The 16,345-nt window shown below is 39.3% G+C and overlaps 1 protein-coding gene across 1 annotated transcript; it reads right to left on the bottom strand.

The window, feature by feature from the left end:
• Positions 1-346: 346 nt before the first annotated feature.
• On the bottom strand, positions 347-14,601 carry ckmt1 (creatine kinase, mitochondrial 1). The gene is made up of 9 exons (XM_062420105.1): positions 14,376-14,601; positions 9,797-9,995; positions 8,616-8,711; positions 8,155-8,376; positions 7,484-7,569; positions 4,519-4,642; positions 3,076-3,210; positions 2,448-2,573; positions 347-744 (listed from the first exon to the last, which is right to left on the bottom strand). Exons 1-9 carry the CDS (start codon positions 14,519-14,521, stop codon positions 631-633), a joined length of 1,248 nt encoding a protein of 415 aa, XP_062276089.1. The 5' UTR covers positions 14,522-14,601; the 3' UTR covers positions 347-630.
• Positions 14,602-16,345: the final 1,744 nt, after the last annotated feature.

Below are 16,345 nucleotides of genomic sequence, written 5' to 3'. Positions count from 1 at the left end.
GTCTCTTCAGTCTTCTGCAATTTAAGTCACATTCGAATCCACTCGAAATGATGAAAATAAACTATGTACACACAATCCACGATGGTGAGTAAAAGCACAAATGGATGAACTATACAAGCACCAGATAATATGACCAATCAACACGCGGGAAAGAAAAGGGGAGGGGGGGGGGGGGCTGAGTATAGGACATGCAGCAGGAGGATTTGGGTTGAATAGTGCCATGGGAGCAGAGCCATATATACTGTTTGGACATGCAGCGAAGGGTGGGCAAACTGGCGGCCATCTTTGCTCCACTATGACAGCCGTTTGCCATAGTTTTTTGGAGTTTGAATTTCAATCTTTAGATAAAAACCTTCAAATGCATCTGTAGCCCAAAGCAGTATTCTGGGGACTCTGACTGGGTTTAGCCAGATAGCTGCGTATAATATAGGTTGATTATATTATAGAGAGTCATATTCTGGGGCAGGGAGGGATGATTAGATAAGTGGTAGTAATGAAACGAGGCGATGACATAGATATTTTGTCATAATGATGGGCACAGAGTGGGGAAGAGGAGGAGGAGGGGAACAGGGGGGTTGTGCATGTGTTTGTGTGCCCAGAGGGTTGTGAAAGGAGGTCAGGGATCAGTGTCTACTTGAACTGCTTTAGGGGTTGGGGCATCTTGATATCCTGGCCTTTCTCTAGCCTCTTCTCGCACTCGATTAGGTAGTTGACGCCATCGACCACTGTCTGCACCAGCTGGACCTGGAGGGCGAGACCGTGTCAGATTTTAGCTCTCCAGTCATCAGCAGAACATAAAAAGCACAAAATACTTGAATATTTAATGAACTTTAAAGTTCTTGATGCAATCTTTTAGCCGTCTTGAAGTGTACAGCAGACACTGAGCCATCTGCCTTCCCTGACATTTAGAAACCCTGACCTTTCAAACTATGGATGCTAAAGAGACGGAAAAATATAAACACTGTCAGTCTGCCAAGCTGCGAGGCAGAGGCGTGTAGAGGATGATAATCTCAGTGTGGAATGGCTTCTTTAAACATTATGTTAGGAAAAAAACCTATCTCTAAAACATCTGGTTAGTTAGCTGTGAGGTTTGTGAACTAGAGTTGCACCGTTTCTACATATAAGTCACAAGAAGCAGGATTTTTTTTGCACATTTTAACAGAAAAAGAAGCACATAATCTTATATCTTTCATTAATAATGCTGTCACACCCTGATATATGAAGAAAATGATATCCGTAAAAGCTGTTCGGATTATAAAACAGGGATTCAGTTTCGGGTTAAGGTGTGTGATAGAAAAGTAAATCAAACACTCAGATGCACACACACATTAATAAGCAGTTCAGATCAGAGTATGATGTAATATCTTAGAAACAAACAGCCTGAGACAGGACGTGTGTTGCTTTTGATATCAAAATTTATTTAATTTAAGATGAATATTGAGTTAAAGCATCATGAAAGATTTATAAGATTTATAAGCTCCTTCCATTAGTTGTTCCAGACATTTTGTGTTTTGCATACACATGATATTTAGTGTACTGTATCTGCTCATTTTTACTGTCTCCTGAACTTTGTTCCAGCAGCCCCTCCTTTCCTTTCCGCATCCCTCCATCTCTTAACCACTCGACTCCACCCTCAGACTGCGCCTCTCCTGAGTGCTCATCTGTCTGAGTGATGGAGGACCGAACACAACTGTGCAGCCCACACACTATACAAAAAAAGAAGCTCAAAACAAGAAGAGGGAGTGTAGGAGTCAGACTGCAGCAATGCTCCACGTGATCCGACACCTAAACTCAGTCTCAATGTCAAAGTCCAGGATTTGTTTCTGCTGCACAGAAACAACGAGCTTTCTGTTCTGTCGATTACAAAATGTGCGAGTTACGTAACTGTAAGAAAACCAGATGAGTTAATCTCAATCTGCTAATTTGTACTCGGTACTCCACACAGAAACAGTGAAGACTTGTTTCTGCTCTTTATGTAATCTGAATAACATACATGATCACACACACTCACTACAATAGAGAACGGCTCCATTGTGCTGTATGAGTCTGTTCAACGCAGGCGTGACAGAGGACATAACAAAGACAGATTACTCTCCGTCTCTGCTCCTCGTGCAGCTGTGAAAAAAAACAGCTTTGCCTCCGTTCGGTCAGAAAAAAACAACCATCCTCGATATATGTGAGCTGCTCAAAGGAAAAGGACTTACAGGTTGGCATAGTTAATTGTTTATTAAACTTTTATTTACTCAGGGAGGACTCGCTGGGCAGGCTTGAAGTATTCTCACACCCCCCTGCTTTTCACTGATAATTCCACACACTACATTTGAACTATTGGCTAATTAACAACTCCAGGGGAGCACGTCGGCAGGCGATCAATCATAGAGAGTCACTTACACTATTTATGTTCACTCAATCTAAATTTCTGTGCTTCTACACTCAGGTGTTCTTACCTCAGAGTGTCCCAGGCGGTCCAGGTTGGAGATGTCGAAGGTGCCGCCCACAGCGGCGGTGTCCACGCCGCCTGTGCCTCGCTTCTGCAGGCGCAGGTTGTCCAGGATCTTACTGAAACGGGAATCCTGGAAGAGTGTGGGAGATGCACTTCAATCACTATGTTATTCAATGTGCGCTTTTGAAATTCACAGCCAATCTTTAACACCAATATTACTCTTGTACATATTGTTACTATATTTTTCACTATGATTGTTTTTATTGCTTGTGTACTAACTTATTATTTATTGTTCTTTATGATTCTTTGGGATATAGTGATAGCCATACAAGTGCAATAGTTTGAGTGCATGTGAGTGTATAAATGAATGAAAACCAAAGCTGAAATTGCTGCTGGTGCATCATCATTTGAAGAAAATATAAATTTTGTTGCTTTTTTCATTGCATGTTTAAAAAAAAAAAATGTTTATGCTCTCCTGGGATTAAATAACAGACTGAGCAGAATACTTTGATGCTTTTTCAGGGCATTCAGTAACTCAGCAGCAACACTAATAAATCCACCACTGCTTATAAATATTTATGATTAAGTATGAATTTGGAATTATCCTCATTTTATTACAGCTCTTCTGTTACCTTGCTCAGCAGGGGCAGTTTGACGTGGACCCCGGCCCTGAGCCCTGTGCCCAGGTTGGAGGGGCAGGTGAGGACGTAACCGAGCCTCTCGTTCCACATGAACTCCCAGCCTCTCTCCTGGATCAGATGCTCCACCTTAAGAGAGAGAGGGAATCACAATGAGTGTGTGTTTTATGTGTACACATGGCAGGTTTGATGGATGTGTACATACGGCTCGTACACAGAAAGTTGTTGCCAGTTGTTGATTTTGTATTTTTCAGAGCTGACAAGTAAAGAATAGAAAGCTGTTGACTTGTAAAAAATATTGGATGAACTCTGTTGGGATTGGACTGATAGAGACAATGGCTCAGTGTTTGATACTGTACTATAAGGTGCGTTTTCAGGGTTGCCACGTCCTCTGTGTGCAACAGTGCAGCATCAGATGTTGCTCTGTTTGTCCTCTGCACTTTCTCTAATGGGGAACTTGGACCGCTTGGATAAATAATTTATGTTTGCATCGATATGTTTGGACAGTGTGTGTTTGTGTGTCTGTCTACAGGTGTACTACTGCTCTATACTGGCAGGGCAAAGACCAATGCAAGCAGTTTTTTTTTGCTTTTGTAAGCATGCATTATATGCTTTTAGACTCTGTTTGAGCCGTCACATTAGCAAGATTAAACCTATAAAGCCATCTGAAGGCAGCAGGACGGACCTGTCTGTTACAACTGCAGCCTCCAACTTAAAAACCACTGTGCCAAAGATTGCAACGGTTCATTATGATCCACTATTTACCTTTACTAAGTCATGCACAACCAACACAAGGCTGCACATTGAACAGGTCGGTCTATGTGTGACCTGAGCCAAATGAAAGCTCACTCTTCTCCCACTTCGCTCATGCACATGGGTCAATGACGTCATGCAACTCAAACTGTCAACTGGTGTAACCAGTCTGATTATATACAGGAAAATAAATGTGAACTACAATGTGGAATAAATATAATCCACTTTTGCAATACAACACTATGGTTTTTAATACATTTTACATCATTTGTCAAAACATATTAAGAAAAAATTATTGTTTTTAGGATTTGTCCTAATCAATATTGACAAAATGCTTTAAAATTTAAATGCAGCAATACTCCAATTTTTTTCTTTTCATTTGATGTTTTTAAATGAAGTAATTATTTGTATTAGTACACTTAAATAAACTGTAGGTAAATAAAATATTTAATATTTTTTCATTTTTTGTGGTTCCACCATTTGACACTTTAAGAGCATTCAGTCTTACTTTTGGTGCAAAGCCATCTCAAATGACATAAAACCAACAAAAATACAAAATGTACATTTTAACAAACCTGATGCTGCTTTAAAAACTATTGTTTAGGATATTTTTGAATTGCTCATCTTCCCAACCCTTATTTGTCACTGACCCACATACACACAAATCTACAAACCCAGCTGTACCTCTTTGAGGCCTCTGCAGAACCTCTCAAAGACTCTCTTCATGTTGCCTCCCTTCTCCATGGAGATGACCCTGGTGTGATCCTCCTCATTGATCCAGATCAGGAAGGTCTTCTCATTGTTATGCCTGAATAGGGGAAAGAAAGGTAAGTTGAGTTATACTGTATTGATCCCCATGGGTTAGGTAGAGATATTTCCTTTCCAGAGCTCAAGGACAAGTTGTTTAAGCTTTCAAAAATGTGTTCATATTACTGATTCCAAATATGATCATATAGTAGTCATAATGTATACAAATCAATATTTTTTTCAGTCTGAATCAATACTTAAGTGGCATTTTGGGAAGCATACATGGGTGAAGTGTCTATGCTAAGTTAATAAGTAGAGATTGGTAATGGGTTTTCTCTATTAAGGGATCCATGTGATATTGGTGAGGAGAGAAATGACCATTAGCCATCCGTCACTGAGCGTAATGCTTGTTTCTACTGCGGGTCATTGACTTATTGTGTTTGTGTGCAGTAGCAGTTAAGTGTCTGAGGCTGCACTGTGCTGCTTACATGGCCTTGTAGTGTAATATTGATTTATGACGTACTTTAAGGAAGCTGGGCGACCTCGTAAAAACACGGAGTCACGAAGAAGATAAGTTTGTCAACGATAGAGAAAACAAGCTCACAGGTCTTATACTTTTTTTAAATGTGCATGAAAGAAGCACCTTTCTTAAAATACTGACAGGCTGATGAGAAATGAGTGACAGGCTCTAGAGACAGTGATGGCGGTCGGTCCTTTCATCTGTCTGTCAGTCCTCCTTGATTGACATTCATCCCCTATCATAATTTCCACTTTTCCAACACTTTACGACAAGACACAGCAAAGGAAATTAGCTGTGGATATTCATGAAAAGCTAAATATAAATCCTTCTGACCTTCCTTCAAGCACTAAACTTAAAATCCTGAGTTGTAAATAAGTCGTATAATAATAAATCCAAAGCAAAATAAAGTGACATTTGCTGAATCCACTTATGTTCCCCAGAGGATTCATCCATTGGGTTTTAATGAACCTGCCGCCACTGGTGCCAAACTCCAGGGCATAAAGTTTAAATTTATATGCTCAGTCAGTCACTACAGAAGCTTTTTGTCCTTACTGACCTCCTTGATATTGTTAGATTTAATAAGGTAATGGATAGGCTTTGAGAAAAGATATTGGACTGAGCTGACAGAGAAGAAAAAGTGGGGAGAGAGGTAGAGAGAGAGAGAGATAGTGAGGGAGAGAGAGAGGGGTAATAAGTAAAATACATGATAGTGAAAGAAGAGTGAAACAAGAGAGGAGTATAAGAAGGCTCGAGGGAGTGATTACCAAGATGGAGACAAAGTAGAGCAAAACATAAGGGAGATGAAAAAAAATTAGAAGAAAGAGGAAGGGGAGGCAGAACACGAGAGAGAGAGAGAGAGAGAGAGAGAGAGAGAGAGAGAGAGAGAGAGAGAGAGAGAGAGAGAGAGAGAGAGAGAGAGAGAGAGAGAGAGAGAGAGAGAGAGAGAGAGAGAGAGAGAGAGAGAGAAAGAGAGAGAGAGAGTGAGGAAGACAAAGCTGCAAGTGGAGCTGAAAGAAGAGATGGAGGGATGAAATGAAGGTGAATTATTAAAGGAAAGGAGAGGTTGGCTGACACTGCTGGCAGAAGAGAGGAGGAGGAGAGAGGAGGGAAGGAGGGAGGGAGGGAGGGCTGGTGATTGATTTTGGCTGGCTGGCACGTTGCATCGGGCTATTCCTGGGCACAGGCTGAAACTCAATGCTGAGGGGGGGCATTGTCTGCATCGCTAATACACCTCCACCTCCAGCAGCAGCTCAGCAAAGAGGACGTGACAGGACTGGTGTAACAATGCCATGGTAGAAATGAATGGAGAAGCTCATAAAAGACCCATAAAATCACAAATGAGAGGGCAGAGAAATCAATTATACAACATTTCATTTAATTTCAGCATGCTATTTGCTGAATTATTAAATATATAATCATGTAAGGTCAAATCAGACTATTAAACATTGTTGCATGGTCTGATTTGATAGAAGGAGGATTACACATACATACTGCCTTTGTATGATGTGCTGTCAGTTTGCCGCAGTGAGGAAGAAATGGTTTTGTGCATCGACTGAATGTTAATTTATCAAAATGCCAGAATAACCTCCAAAAGACAAGATATAACCACCCCAAAATCCAGACCTAAATGGTCTGTGTCTCACATTATTAACCACGTCACACTGTCTAAACCCAACCACTATGTTCATCACCAAAAGCCACTTAGGGAAATAGTGAAACTCGACTTAAAAAGTTCATAAAAACTGTAATTTTAACAAAGAAATCAAGTCTTTGAGACAGTCTGTTTTATCACTTGATGAACATTAATCCAAATTTTGACCAAATCAATTATGTTTGTCATTATAGTTCAAACTACTTTATATTTTCTTACAAGAATATATCTGAGTGGTCCTCTCCACTCCTTTATCAGTGTACTGCCAGGACTTCACTACAAGTCTAAATTCTCACCTATTAAATCAACAGTTTTTAAGCATATATGTGTGAAATTTAACATATTGTTCTACTATTTTAAAATCAATAAATGTGTTGACTCAGAATACAGAATAAACATTAAAAATGTAATAGTTTGGTTGCTCACTGACTTCAATATAATCAGAGCTCTCAGGATGTGACTTCGTTTTCTATCAGTACCTGATAAGATCCAAACCCAAACAGGGGGCTTTCACGTCCTGGTGTTTCTGATCTCTGGAGAAAACTGCCCCATTTTCTTCTTGTATTATTTATTTTGTATTAATTACAATGCAGGTGACTTGTTGCTTTATGCCTACAGCTTGTAATGAAACACACTAATGTCTTCATACAATGTTTCAGTTCTTTGTCTTCCCCTGAATTCAGTTTGACCAACCAATCAGAAACATTGCACCAACTGGTTTTTCTACTTACCAAATACCACGGGCGTCTGGCCAGTCCCGAGCCATACCTGCACACGTCAGGAGGGGGGACACCGGCTTGTCAAACAGGAAGTGGTCCTGATGTAAACACAGGGAACAACAGCTTCTTGCTTAAAGTGTCAACAATAGCTTCAACTGAAACAGTCAGAACGTAGATTGTGCAGTTTGGTCACAGGAAGATTAAAAACGGGGGTGTGAGACTTTGGAATTCAATAATCTGGTCAATCTTTCATTGTGGGTCGGAGAAAAATGCCACTGCGGGCATGGCCCACACCCACATCTGATTTCATGGGATGTAGTCTGCTCTGGTTTTTTTCCCTCCTCTTCTAGGATTTGTTGGGAAATGTAACCACGTCCACAGAAGACAAATGATCATTTCCCTGAAGAGTTGTACATGTGTGCTCTATATAAGTGAAACCATTAGTAATCAAATCCACACACTGGACTTTGCTTTCACTTTGCAGATTGTTGCTATTTTTTATTTGAAATAAAACCTCCTACTTTCCTTTATTATAATTATAAAAATTGCAAATATTAAATGAACAATTGAACCCTTCCTGTTCTCCTCCCTGAACAACTTCTCTTATGAAAAGAAACAAATATTACTACTTTAACATCTTCATACGTCTACAGCAGCATCATTATCACTCCTGCATGACTCACATCAATGAGTTGTTGCTGCTCCTTGTCTGTCATCTGGGTAAGACTGTAGTACGTCCCGCTCAGATCACCCTTCAGGCCGGCGAGGGCATCCACCACCACCCTCTCTACCTCTCTGCGCTCCGCCCGGGTGCAGGCGGGGGGCAGGCTCAGCCCCCGGATACTGCGGCCCGTCCTCACCCTGGACGACAGCACGTAACGGTCGTCGAATTTGCCCGACTGGAGCTGAAATAAAGACAGCCGGGGAAATATTTCTACATGCAGTAAATCTGAGTTATAGTGAGATAAATATAAGCAGAATGTTTTTAAGGGATAAATACAATGAAAGGAGAAGACACTGATCGCTTTTGGCTTTGCTGTCCTTCCAAAGTAGGACTGGTCAGACTGGTATACGTAGCGTACCAGTATGGGGATCAATGTCACATGACAGGAAGAAGCTCTGTGTGGTCGAATGTGAGCAGTACCTTGCTGGACTCCAGGTCGGTGGGATGCTTCATGGTGCGGGGGTCGTAGCCGTTGTGCCTCTCTTTGATGATGGGGTCAAGCAGGTCTGAGAATACCTGAAAAGAGACACAAAATGTATTTCTTTTTAAATAATTAACATGATTAAGAATTGGTTGGACATTATCGACTCTATCTCCGACAGAGTCATTCTCTTTTTATCTGACATCAGGGGTCATGGTCAGCTAAAAACAGGTACTGGCACTACAACTTAATTAAAGTCTCAAGATGAATCTATTAATAGCTGTTAATGTACACCTTGGAAAGAGCAAGTGGTGTTATGTAGATTATGTATACATGCCTGAATGACAGCTGACAAATAACAGTGACGTAATACTGAAGAAAAAAACAGAGAAATGGTTGTGACTTTTGAGTCTAAAACACCTAAAACCTACAAATAATGGAAAAATTCACTGCATAATGTTCTCTAGGATGGTGAGGGAGTGTGTTATTATGGAGTCTAAACTATAAATCCACAGATTTGCCGGCTGGATTATCACTTTCTTTTTTGTTTTGTTTTTACAGTCAGCAGTTTACAGCAGAAGCACCACACCCATAAGACGTGAATCAACAGAAACACCCACAAAACGAGAACAGCAGGGAGTACTGATGACTTGTCTATTACATTACATTGTTAGAGACACTGTGAGAAAGAGGTTCTGGTCATCTAGAGCTTTTACATATTTTTTTTATTTTTTTTTACCTTACATAGCTTTTATATACCTACTACTTTAAATAGATATATTTGTGGCCTCAGAAATGAAGCAGGCAATTAAACTGGTAATATAGATAGACACTGAGATATCCCAAAAGAGCTGTCCTAGCTACAAACTATCCCTCCTCGGTGCTGTAACACTCCTTCTTCTGAAACAGGACGTGGGAGGAGTGTCTGGAGTCTCTAAAGTTGAAGTAAGGCAAAAAAAATTGTGCAATTTCCCAATCATTTCTGATGATTAAGTCTTAGAAGAATCTCGGTAGAGGAAGTTGGGTCATGACTTGAGAACTCGACTTGGCAATTTCTCACAGCAAAGCTGACTCATGTGGACAGAAATGACTTCTATAAGATACACATAGAGTTGTGCTGCTTTGATCATTTTTAACTAAAAGTGGGGAGCGTGCACGAGCGCTCAAAATGACATCTGACCTCGTAGGTCTCCTCGTCTCCTGCCACCATGCCCACAGTCTTGATGAAGGGGTGCCCTGGGTTGTCCACGCCCGTCTGGATGGCCTGGTCCAGCGTGTATCCGTTGGGAGTGGACTTATCGCAGAGCTTGGCGTAGATGGCGGGCGTCAGGTTGCTGGCCATGCAGTTGTTGTGTTTGCGCAGATCAGGGTACTCCGCACTGCACAAATACAGAAGCGAGATAACATATTACTGCATTGATGTTTGATGAACTTATCCTCATGTGACCCTGAATATACAAAAATTGATAATAGTTTTTGTGGCGTTGATACACAGACTTGGACTATGATGAATTGTTTGTCTCATATTTATTTTAAGAATTCAAAAACCACCATTCAAAAATACTGTTTATCCATCATCATCATTATCAGTCATTGAAAGTGTTCTCCAGTGATTGTGTGATTGTTAATTATTGTTCTCCATCAAAAACAAACATAAAAACTAAAGATTACACTCTCTCTGCTCTCTGAAAGCCTCATTAAGAATGAATCACCAATTTATTAACGACTGATGAGCTACACATGAATGATTTGTGGGTTGAGAATTATGTATAGAGACTAATTATGAGGGGGGATGCTGTGAAATGGCCAAATATGAACAGTATGTAAAGGTTAAACATGGAGCCGTGCCCTTGGAACAGGCACGGCGTGACCGACTAATTCAATGACACGTCCAACAGGCACGTAACGGAGGTAACAGGGGATTAAACCTGCGACCTTCCTACTGCAAAATCATGGCTGCTAAATTAGACATAGACGGAAGTGAAGGACACACAGGTGCCATCCATCATATTGGCACTACGAAGAATAGGATCATCAGTCATGTAGGATGAAGACGACTGCATGCTTTAGCTTGAAACTGAATCGTCCCGCAGTGATTTAACAGACAGAACAGCTGCTGCTTGTCGTTCGCTGCCAACAGGCTGAAAATAATCAATGTTTAAAACTTTATAAGATGTTCAAAACTCCATTAATTCAATACAGTTGGAGAAGACAGCCTTTAAAATTGATGTAGTAAAATAATTCTGCTGAATTAACAGAAAAAGAAAGAAAAGAGGAGATTGATGACTGATACGCTGCATCCAAAATGAATCATTTAGACTTTTAGGCAGGCTGGGAAGGAAACAGAAAGGGACGGCTGTCAAATATTGGCTTTAATCCAAACAAAATACTGTTCAGGCCGAGGATGAAATGAAATTAAGTTTGACTTGACTAAGACTCGATTCTCCAGCAGCAGTTTGGACTGAGTAGCTTAAGTGGTCCCTGCATACATCTGCATTTAGAGTTACACAGTAGCTGGCGTTGTGTTTTATAAAGATATGAAGATGTTTATCATAGACGGACTCTGCCAAAAACACCATTTATATTGTTGTGTAGGCTTGAGCCACTCGTTACATTCATCCAGACACAGTGGCTGCCAACTCAGCTCCCTGGCCTCATGTTACCTCACAGTAACGTTATTTTAATCCGGTCCACACAGCAATAGGCCTGTCACCATAACTACTTCTGTTGGACGATATATTGTCTCAGAAATAATCGCGATAAATGATATTATTGTCATTTAAAGATCATTTTATACCACTGATGTAATGATAATACAGTACCTATAAAAAGTATTCAACCCCCCTTGGGTGTTTTCTCCTTTTATTACTTTTTTATAAATGGAATCATGGTCGATATAATTTGGCTTTTTTTGACAAAAATGTACAAAATATTTCGACAATCACTCATTTTACATTATATATTTTTAATTAATTGACATTACTTTGTATAAATCTGTTTTCACTTTGACATTAAAGAGGGTTTTTTTCTAAATTATTGTCAACAAAGCCAACTTATATTGACTATGATTCAATTTATAAAAGCAATAATCACGATAAATGATATTATTGTCATTTGACGTCATTTTATACCACTGATATAATGATAATATAATAGTATAGTATAGTAATGCAAAGGAGGGCTGTGGGGTGTGGGGATTGGAGAGTGGGCGCTACACTAGCCTCAATAAAAATAGCCTCTTAGCTGCTAATGTGAAGTATGGTCAAGGTCATGTCCATGTATCATATGATAAGTCGATATATAGTCATGATGATGACAATAATTACACAGTGGGGTATACTGATGGTAAATTTGGGGAAAAGAGCGATGAAGTCTGATTAGTTGAGTTAATGTATCAGAGCTGCTCTCAGGAGAGGAAATGTTGGATTTATAATCATCTGACAGACATAGTTGATTTCTTCCTCTTGTTAAGCATAACTGATCAATCAATATTTGGATATGACCATTTCTCTTCTGTTTTCTTTCTATCAGTCGTTCTAGGACATGCTGGGTGACATTATCAGTGCCTGTGACATCGTCCACTAACACAGTGAAATACAGAGCCAGGAAAACAGGCGGTCGGACACCCACACTGAGTCCAGCTCAGCACGATTCAGTCTGATTCAGCAGAGATCATCATCACACTGGATGCACTCCAAGAATCTGCAGCGCTGCATCTAAAGATTCTTTCTATTAAATCGGTAATCTCTCGATGAATAGATCTGTCGTTTTGTTTAAAAATATCATGAAATGGTAAAAAATGCCTGTTTATATTTCCCAGAGTCAAAGGTGACGTCTTTAAATGTGTTTTTTCTGGATCAACAGACCAAATGATTAAGTAAGCTATCGTGTTTGATGAAGAAAAGCTGAAACCAGCACTTTTTTTTTTGCATTTTATTGTGATTTCATTATCAAAATTGTTGCAGATTAATTTTCAATCGATTAATTTTTTTTTAATCAACTATCAACAATCAATGCAGCTCTTAAATGTGTGCCAACTGAGCCAGAGCTGACACACCCTCTGCAACTAACGATTATTTTAATTATTGATTAATCAGTTGATTATTTTTTTGATTAATCAATTCGTTCGGTAAATAAAATTTCAGAAAATTGTAAAAAAAATTGTGATCACCGTTAACCCAAAACCCGAGATGCAATCTGAAATGTTTTATTTTTAGTTTATCATCAAAGAGGACTAAAGAAACCAAAATATATTCAAATTTCTGAAATTTTACAGGTAAAAATATAAATCTAGAAAATAATAATGTTATAATTACAGCCCTAATTTGATATTTATGCTTTTATTATTTGATTGCATGAACCCATCTGTTGGCTTTCCTCCACAGACTGACAGAGGCATAAAGTTGATAATCTAATTTCTTCTTACCTTATCTTCTCATTTACACTAACCTAGCTGTAATATCTGATAAAGTTTGGGGCGTGTCCGACTGGTTTGGAATTCAGGTCATGATGTTTTTTCTCTTTTTCAGATGCTAGCCAGTGAATTGTGTCAATAAGGCCTGATAAGAAGCCATCAACTGTGTTTGGTTTCCATGGGGCGCTGAATCACAACCAGGTGACCTTAACACAACTTCTGAAATAAAGAAAGGCTATAAACAGACTGTAGGGCAAACAGAGAAAAGGGCAATGTCACTTACTTCCTTAAAAATCTGTAACGAATAATGATTTATTACTTCTGTGGAAAGACTGTAAGAGATTATTTAGTATCCTAGATGATGTAACACCAGCAGGGTTTTTATATGAGCCGGCAGATAAGGGTTTTTTTAAACTAATCTGGGTGTATACTCTTCTTTGTAATGCATGCATGCAGCGTGCGCTGGGACACGTACACCTCCATCCTCAGCCTCCTGATCACAGCCGGTTCCCATTTATCCATTCACAGCATACAGTACATGCCATCACACCCCCCCCCACACACACACACACACACATATCTGTATCTGTATGTGGCGCAGGAGCATTTCTATCTGCACACAGACACAGGAGCAGGGGACAAAAATCCTGCTTTATCTTAGAGGAAAATTACACAGCTCTATGTCATATGAGCCTGGGTTAAACCTAACCACACCATTTCCATACAGCCTGCATTAAAATTAATCTGCATGTTCAGTGCAGTATTGAAGCTACATCATTATAGGATTTTTACTACTTAACACATATTTTGCACAGTTCCTCCCATCTAAATTACATTATTACTATATTATTGGACCATTGGCATTGAGTTATAATACCTCTATGATGGTGTTATAACAGGTACCATTTATTAATATGAATTGGTTAATCTTATAGCGTTTTTCTGTCAGAAGACAACCCTATATTGGACAAAATCCTGCAAAATGTGGCAATTATAGGTTAATACTTACATTGCTGATGTGTAAATTGATGTGATAATGATGTTTTGCCTCTAAAATGATTAAAGTTAAACATATGTGTTAATTCAAGGTTATAGGAAGGCTGCTGGGGGTGTTTTTTTCCCCAACATCTCTTATAACATTAAATTAAATTAGCACCCCGCCTTTTTCATGAATATTAAATTGCACGTATCAGCTTACACTACACTGATTTTGACAAAGTTTGTGCCAATTAAACGACAATATATCACACATGAATCATTTTAAAAGGGTTAAAAAATGATCATGCATGATGTGTCTGTTGTAGTGGTGGAGCTAGAGGTGGAGCAGGGCTGTGGGTGAAGTTACCTGGCCGGGTACATCCTGCGGACTGGGGTTCCGGCGCTGACATGGTCCCGGTGGAGCAGAATCCCAGCAGTAACGGAGCCACCGACCACCGACAGGATCCCGATGTTCCGTTTGGAGGAAAGGATTCTTGAGAAACTGCTCGCCATTTTTTATCTTATTTTATATTTATTAATTTGTGACTCTTCAGAGGCAGTGAGAGGACGGTGAAGGCAGTCAGGGAGGGAGGGAGCGGACAGGTGGATGGGAGCGCTGCTGATGAGGCGGCTCTGATGGAGTGATAACGGGTGGGGAGGGGTATTTATACCGAGTGTCGTCAAGACAACCAGAGCAACACAGCACGAGACCGGAGGTTCGAGTCGAGCTGCAAAAATAAAAGCATGTGCATTGAAAGCAATAAAGTAAAATCTGCTATTATCTAAATCAGTGGTGCAAGAAGTATTTAGATCTTTTATTTGAGTTTAAGTAAAAATATACCGATTAATAATAATAATAATAATAATAATAATAATAATAATAATAATAATAATAATAATAATAATAATAATAATAAAGATTCCATTACATGTTAAAAGTCCTGCTTGAAAAATCCTACCTAATTAAAGTACATAAGTATTATGTACTTTAATAAAAAATTGCAGGAAAAGTACATATATACTATCATGATGTAGTTGAAGTATTACAGTAAAAGTGCTGCAGTATTATAAGTGATGTAGTTAAAGTATTACAGTAAAAGTAGTGGTTTGGTCCCTCTGACTGATATATTATTATATATGACATCATTAGATTATTAATAGTGAAGCATCAGTGTTAGAGCAGCATGTTACTGTTGTAGCTGCTGGAGGTGGAGCTAGTTTACACTACTTAATATACAGTTAGCTAGTTTAGTCCAGTGGTTCCCAACTCAGGGGTCGGGGCCCCTCGAAAGGGTCAGCAGATAAATGTGAAGGGTCATGAGATGATTAATGGGAGAGGAAAGTAGAAAAAACTAAGTTCTGATAGAAAAATCTGTTTTCAGTTTTTGCACTTTTTCCCTCTAATCTTTATTTATTTATTTTTCAGACATTTAGAGGGAAAATCACTATTTGGTGGAGCTGTTAACAACTCATAGATATCTGAAATGTGACCCTGACTACACACTGGTTTTTGTAAGACGTCACCACTTTTAGGATCTATTGCAGCCTATACACAACTCATAACAAGTAGGTAGAACAACTGTGTCTAGAAACACTGTGCACAAGTGTACCGCAGATAACTAGTGAATTGATTTAAGGCAAAGGGTGGTCAGAAAACACTGATTTGATTTTATCTTTATGAAATGCAATTAGTATGAAGTTAATTGGTTAACAAAAACTATTCATTGCATTATGATTGAAAGTAGCGTCACTTTACTTTTAGTGGCTAAAACATTTCCACAGTATCTAAATGTTATTCCTGTAAAATAATTTTCACTGACACACTCTAAAAAACATCAGAGCGGGTTTTACTGTGAAAGTTACTCAGTACAGGAAGTCATGTTGCTTATTTAGGCAGCTTGACAGTGTTGGAGAGACGTGTGGACTGAATACTGAAGGACACCAGTATAAAGGGGCTGCAGCACTGGGAGGCTTCTCATCACACTGACCAACGACACTGGATTACCCCACAGCCAGAAAACACACCATGAACTCACTCATCTTCTCCTTTTTTTATAACACAGACAAATAAACTTCCTCTGCATAAAGACTCCTCACAAGGTTAATCCAGTCATTCAAACTGCTGCAACTTCCTCATTGCTGTGCGTCACGGCTGCCTTGGCTTTACTTATGGAAAATGAGGGGCTGCTATAGGTCCCTTTATCCAGTGACTCCATTGGATGTCACAGGTAGTAACTGTAGGTGAACTATGACTTCCAAGCAATTTTCAGCATTCACAAGATCAATATTATCAGAAAATAAAAATAAATAGAGAATCTTTCTAAATCTGATCTTTAT

This window comes from Scomber scombrus, chromosome 6, assembly GCF_963691925.1.
Source record: "Scomber scombrus chromosome 6, fScoSco1.1, whole genome shotgun sequence".
NCBI classification, from domain to species: domain Eukaryota; kingdom Metazoa; phylum Chordata; class Actinopteri; order Scombriformes; family Scombridae; genus Scomber; species Scomber scombrus.
Note: the sequence above shows the minus strand (reverse complement) of the source record. Positions and strands in the feature narration are given on the sequence as shown.

Bases quoted from the DNA above. Each gene is read 5' to 3' on its own strand.
- ckmt1 (XM_062420105.1), bottom strand. From the start codon at position 14,521: ATGGCGAGCAGTTTCTCAAGAATCCTTTCCTCCAAACGGAACATCGGG. The intron at 8,377-8,615 runs GTACTGCTCACA...TCTTTATTTCAG, and splicing joins CCGACCTGGAGTCCAGCAAG to CTCCAGTCGGGCAAATTCGA. The intron at 4,643-7,483 runs GTAAGTAGAAAA...TCCCCTATTCAG, and splicing joins CCAGACGCCCGTGGTATTTG to GCATAACAATGAGAAGACCT.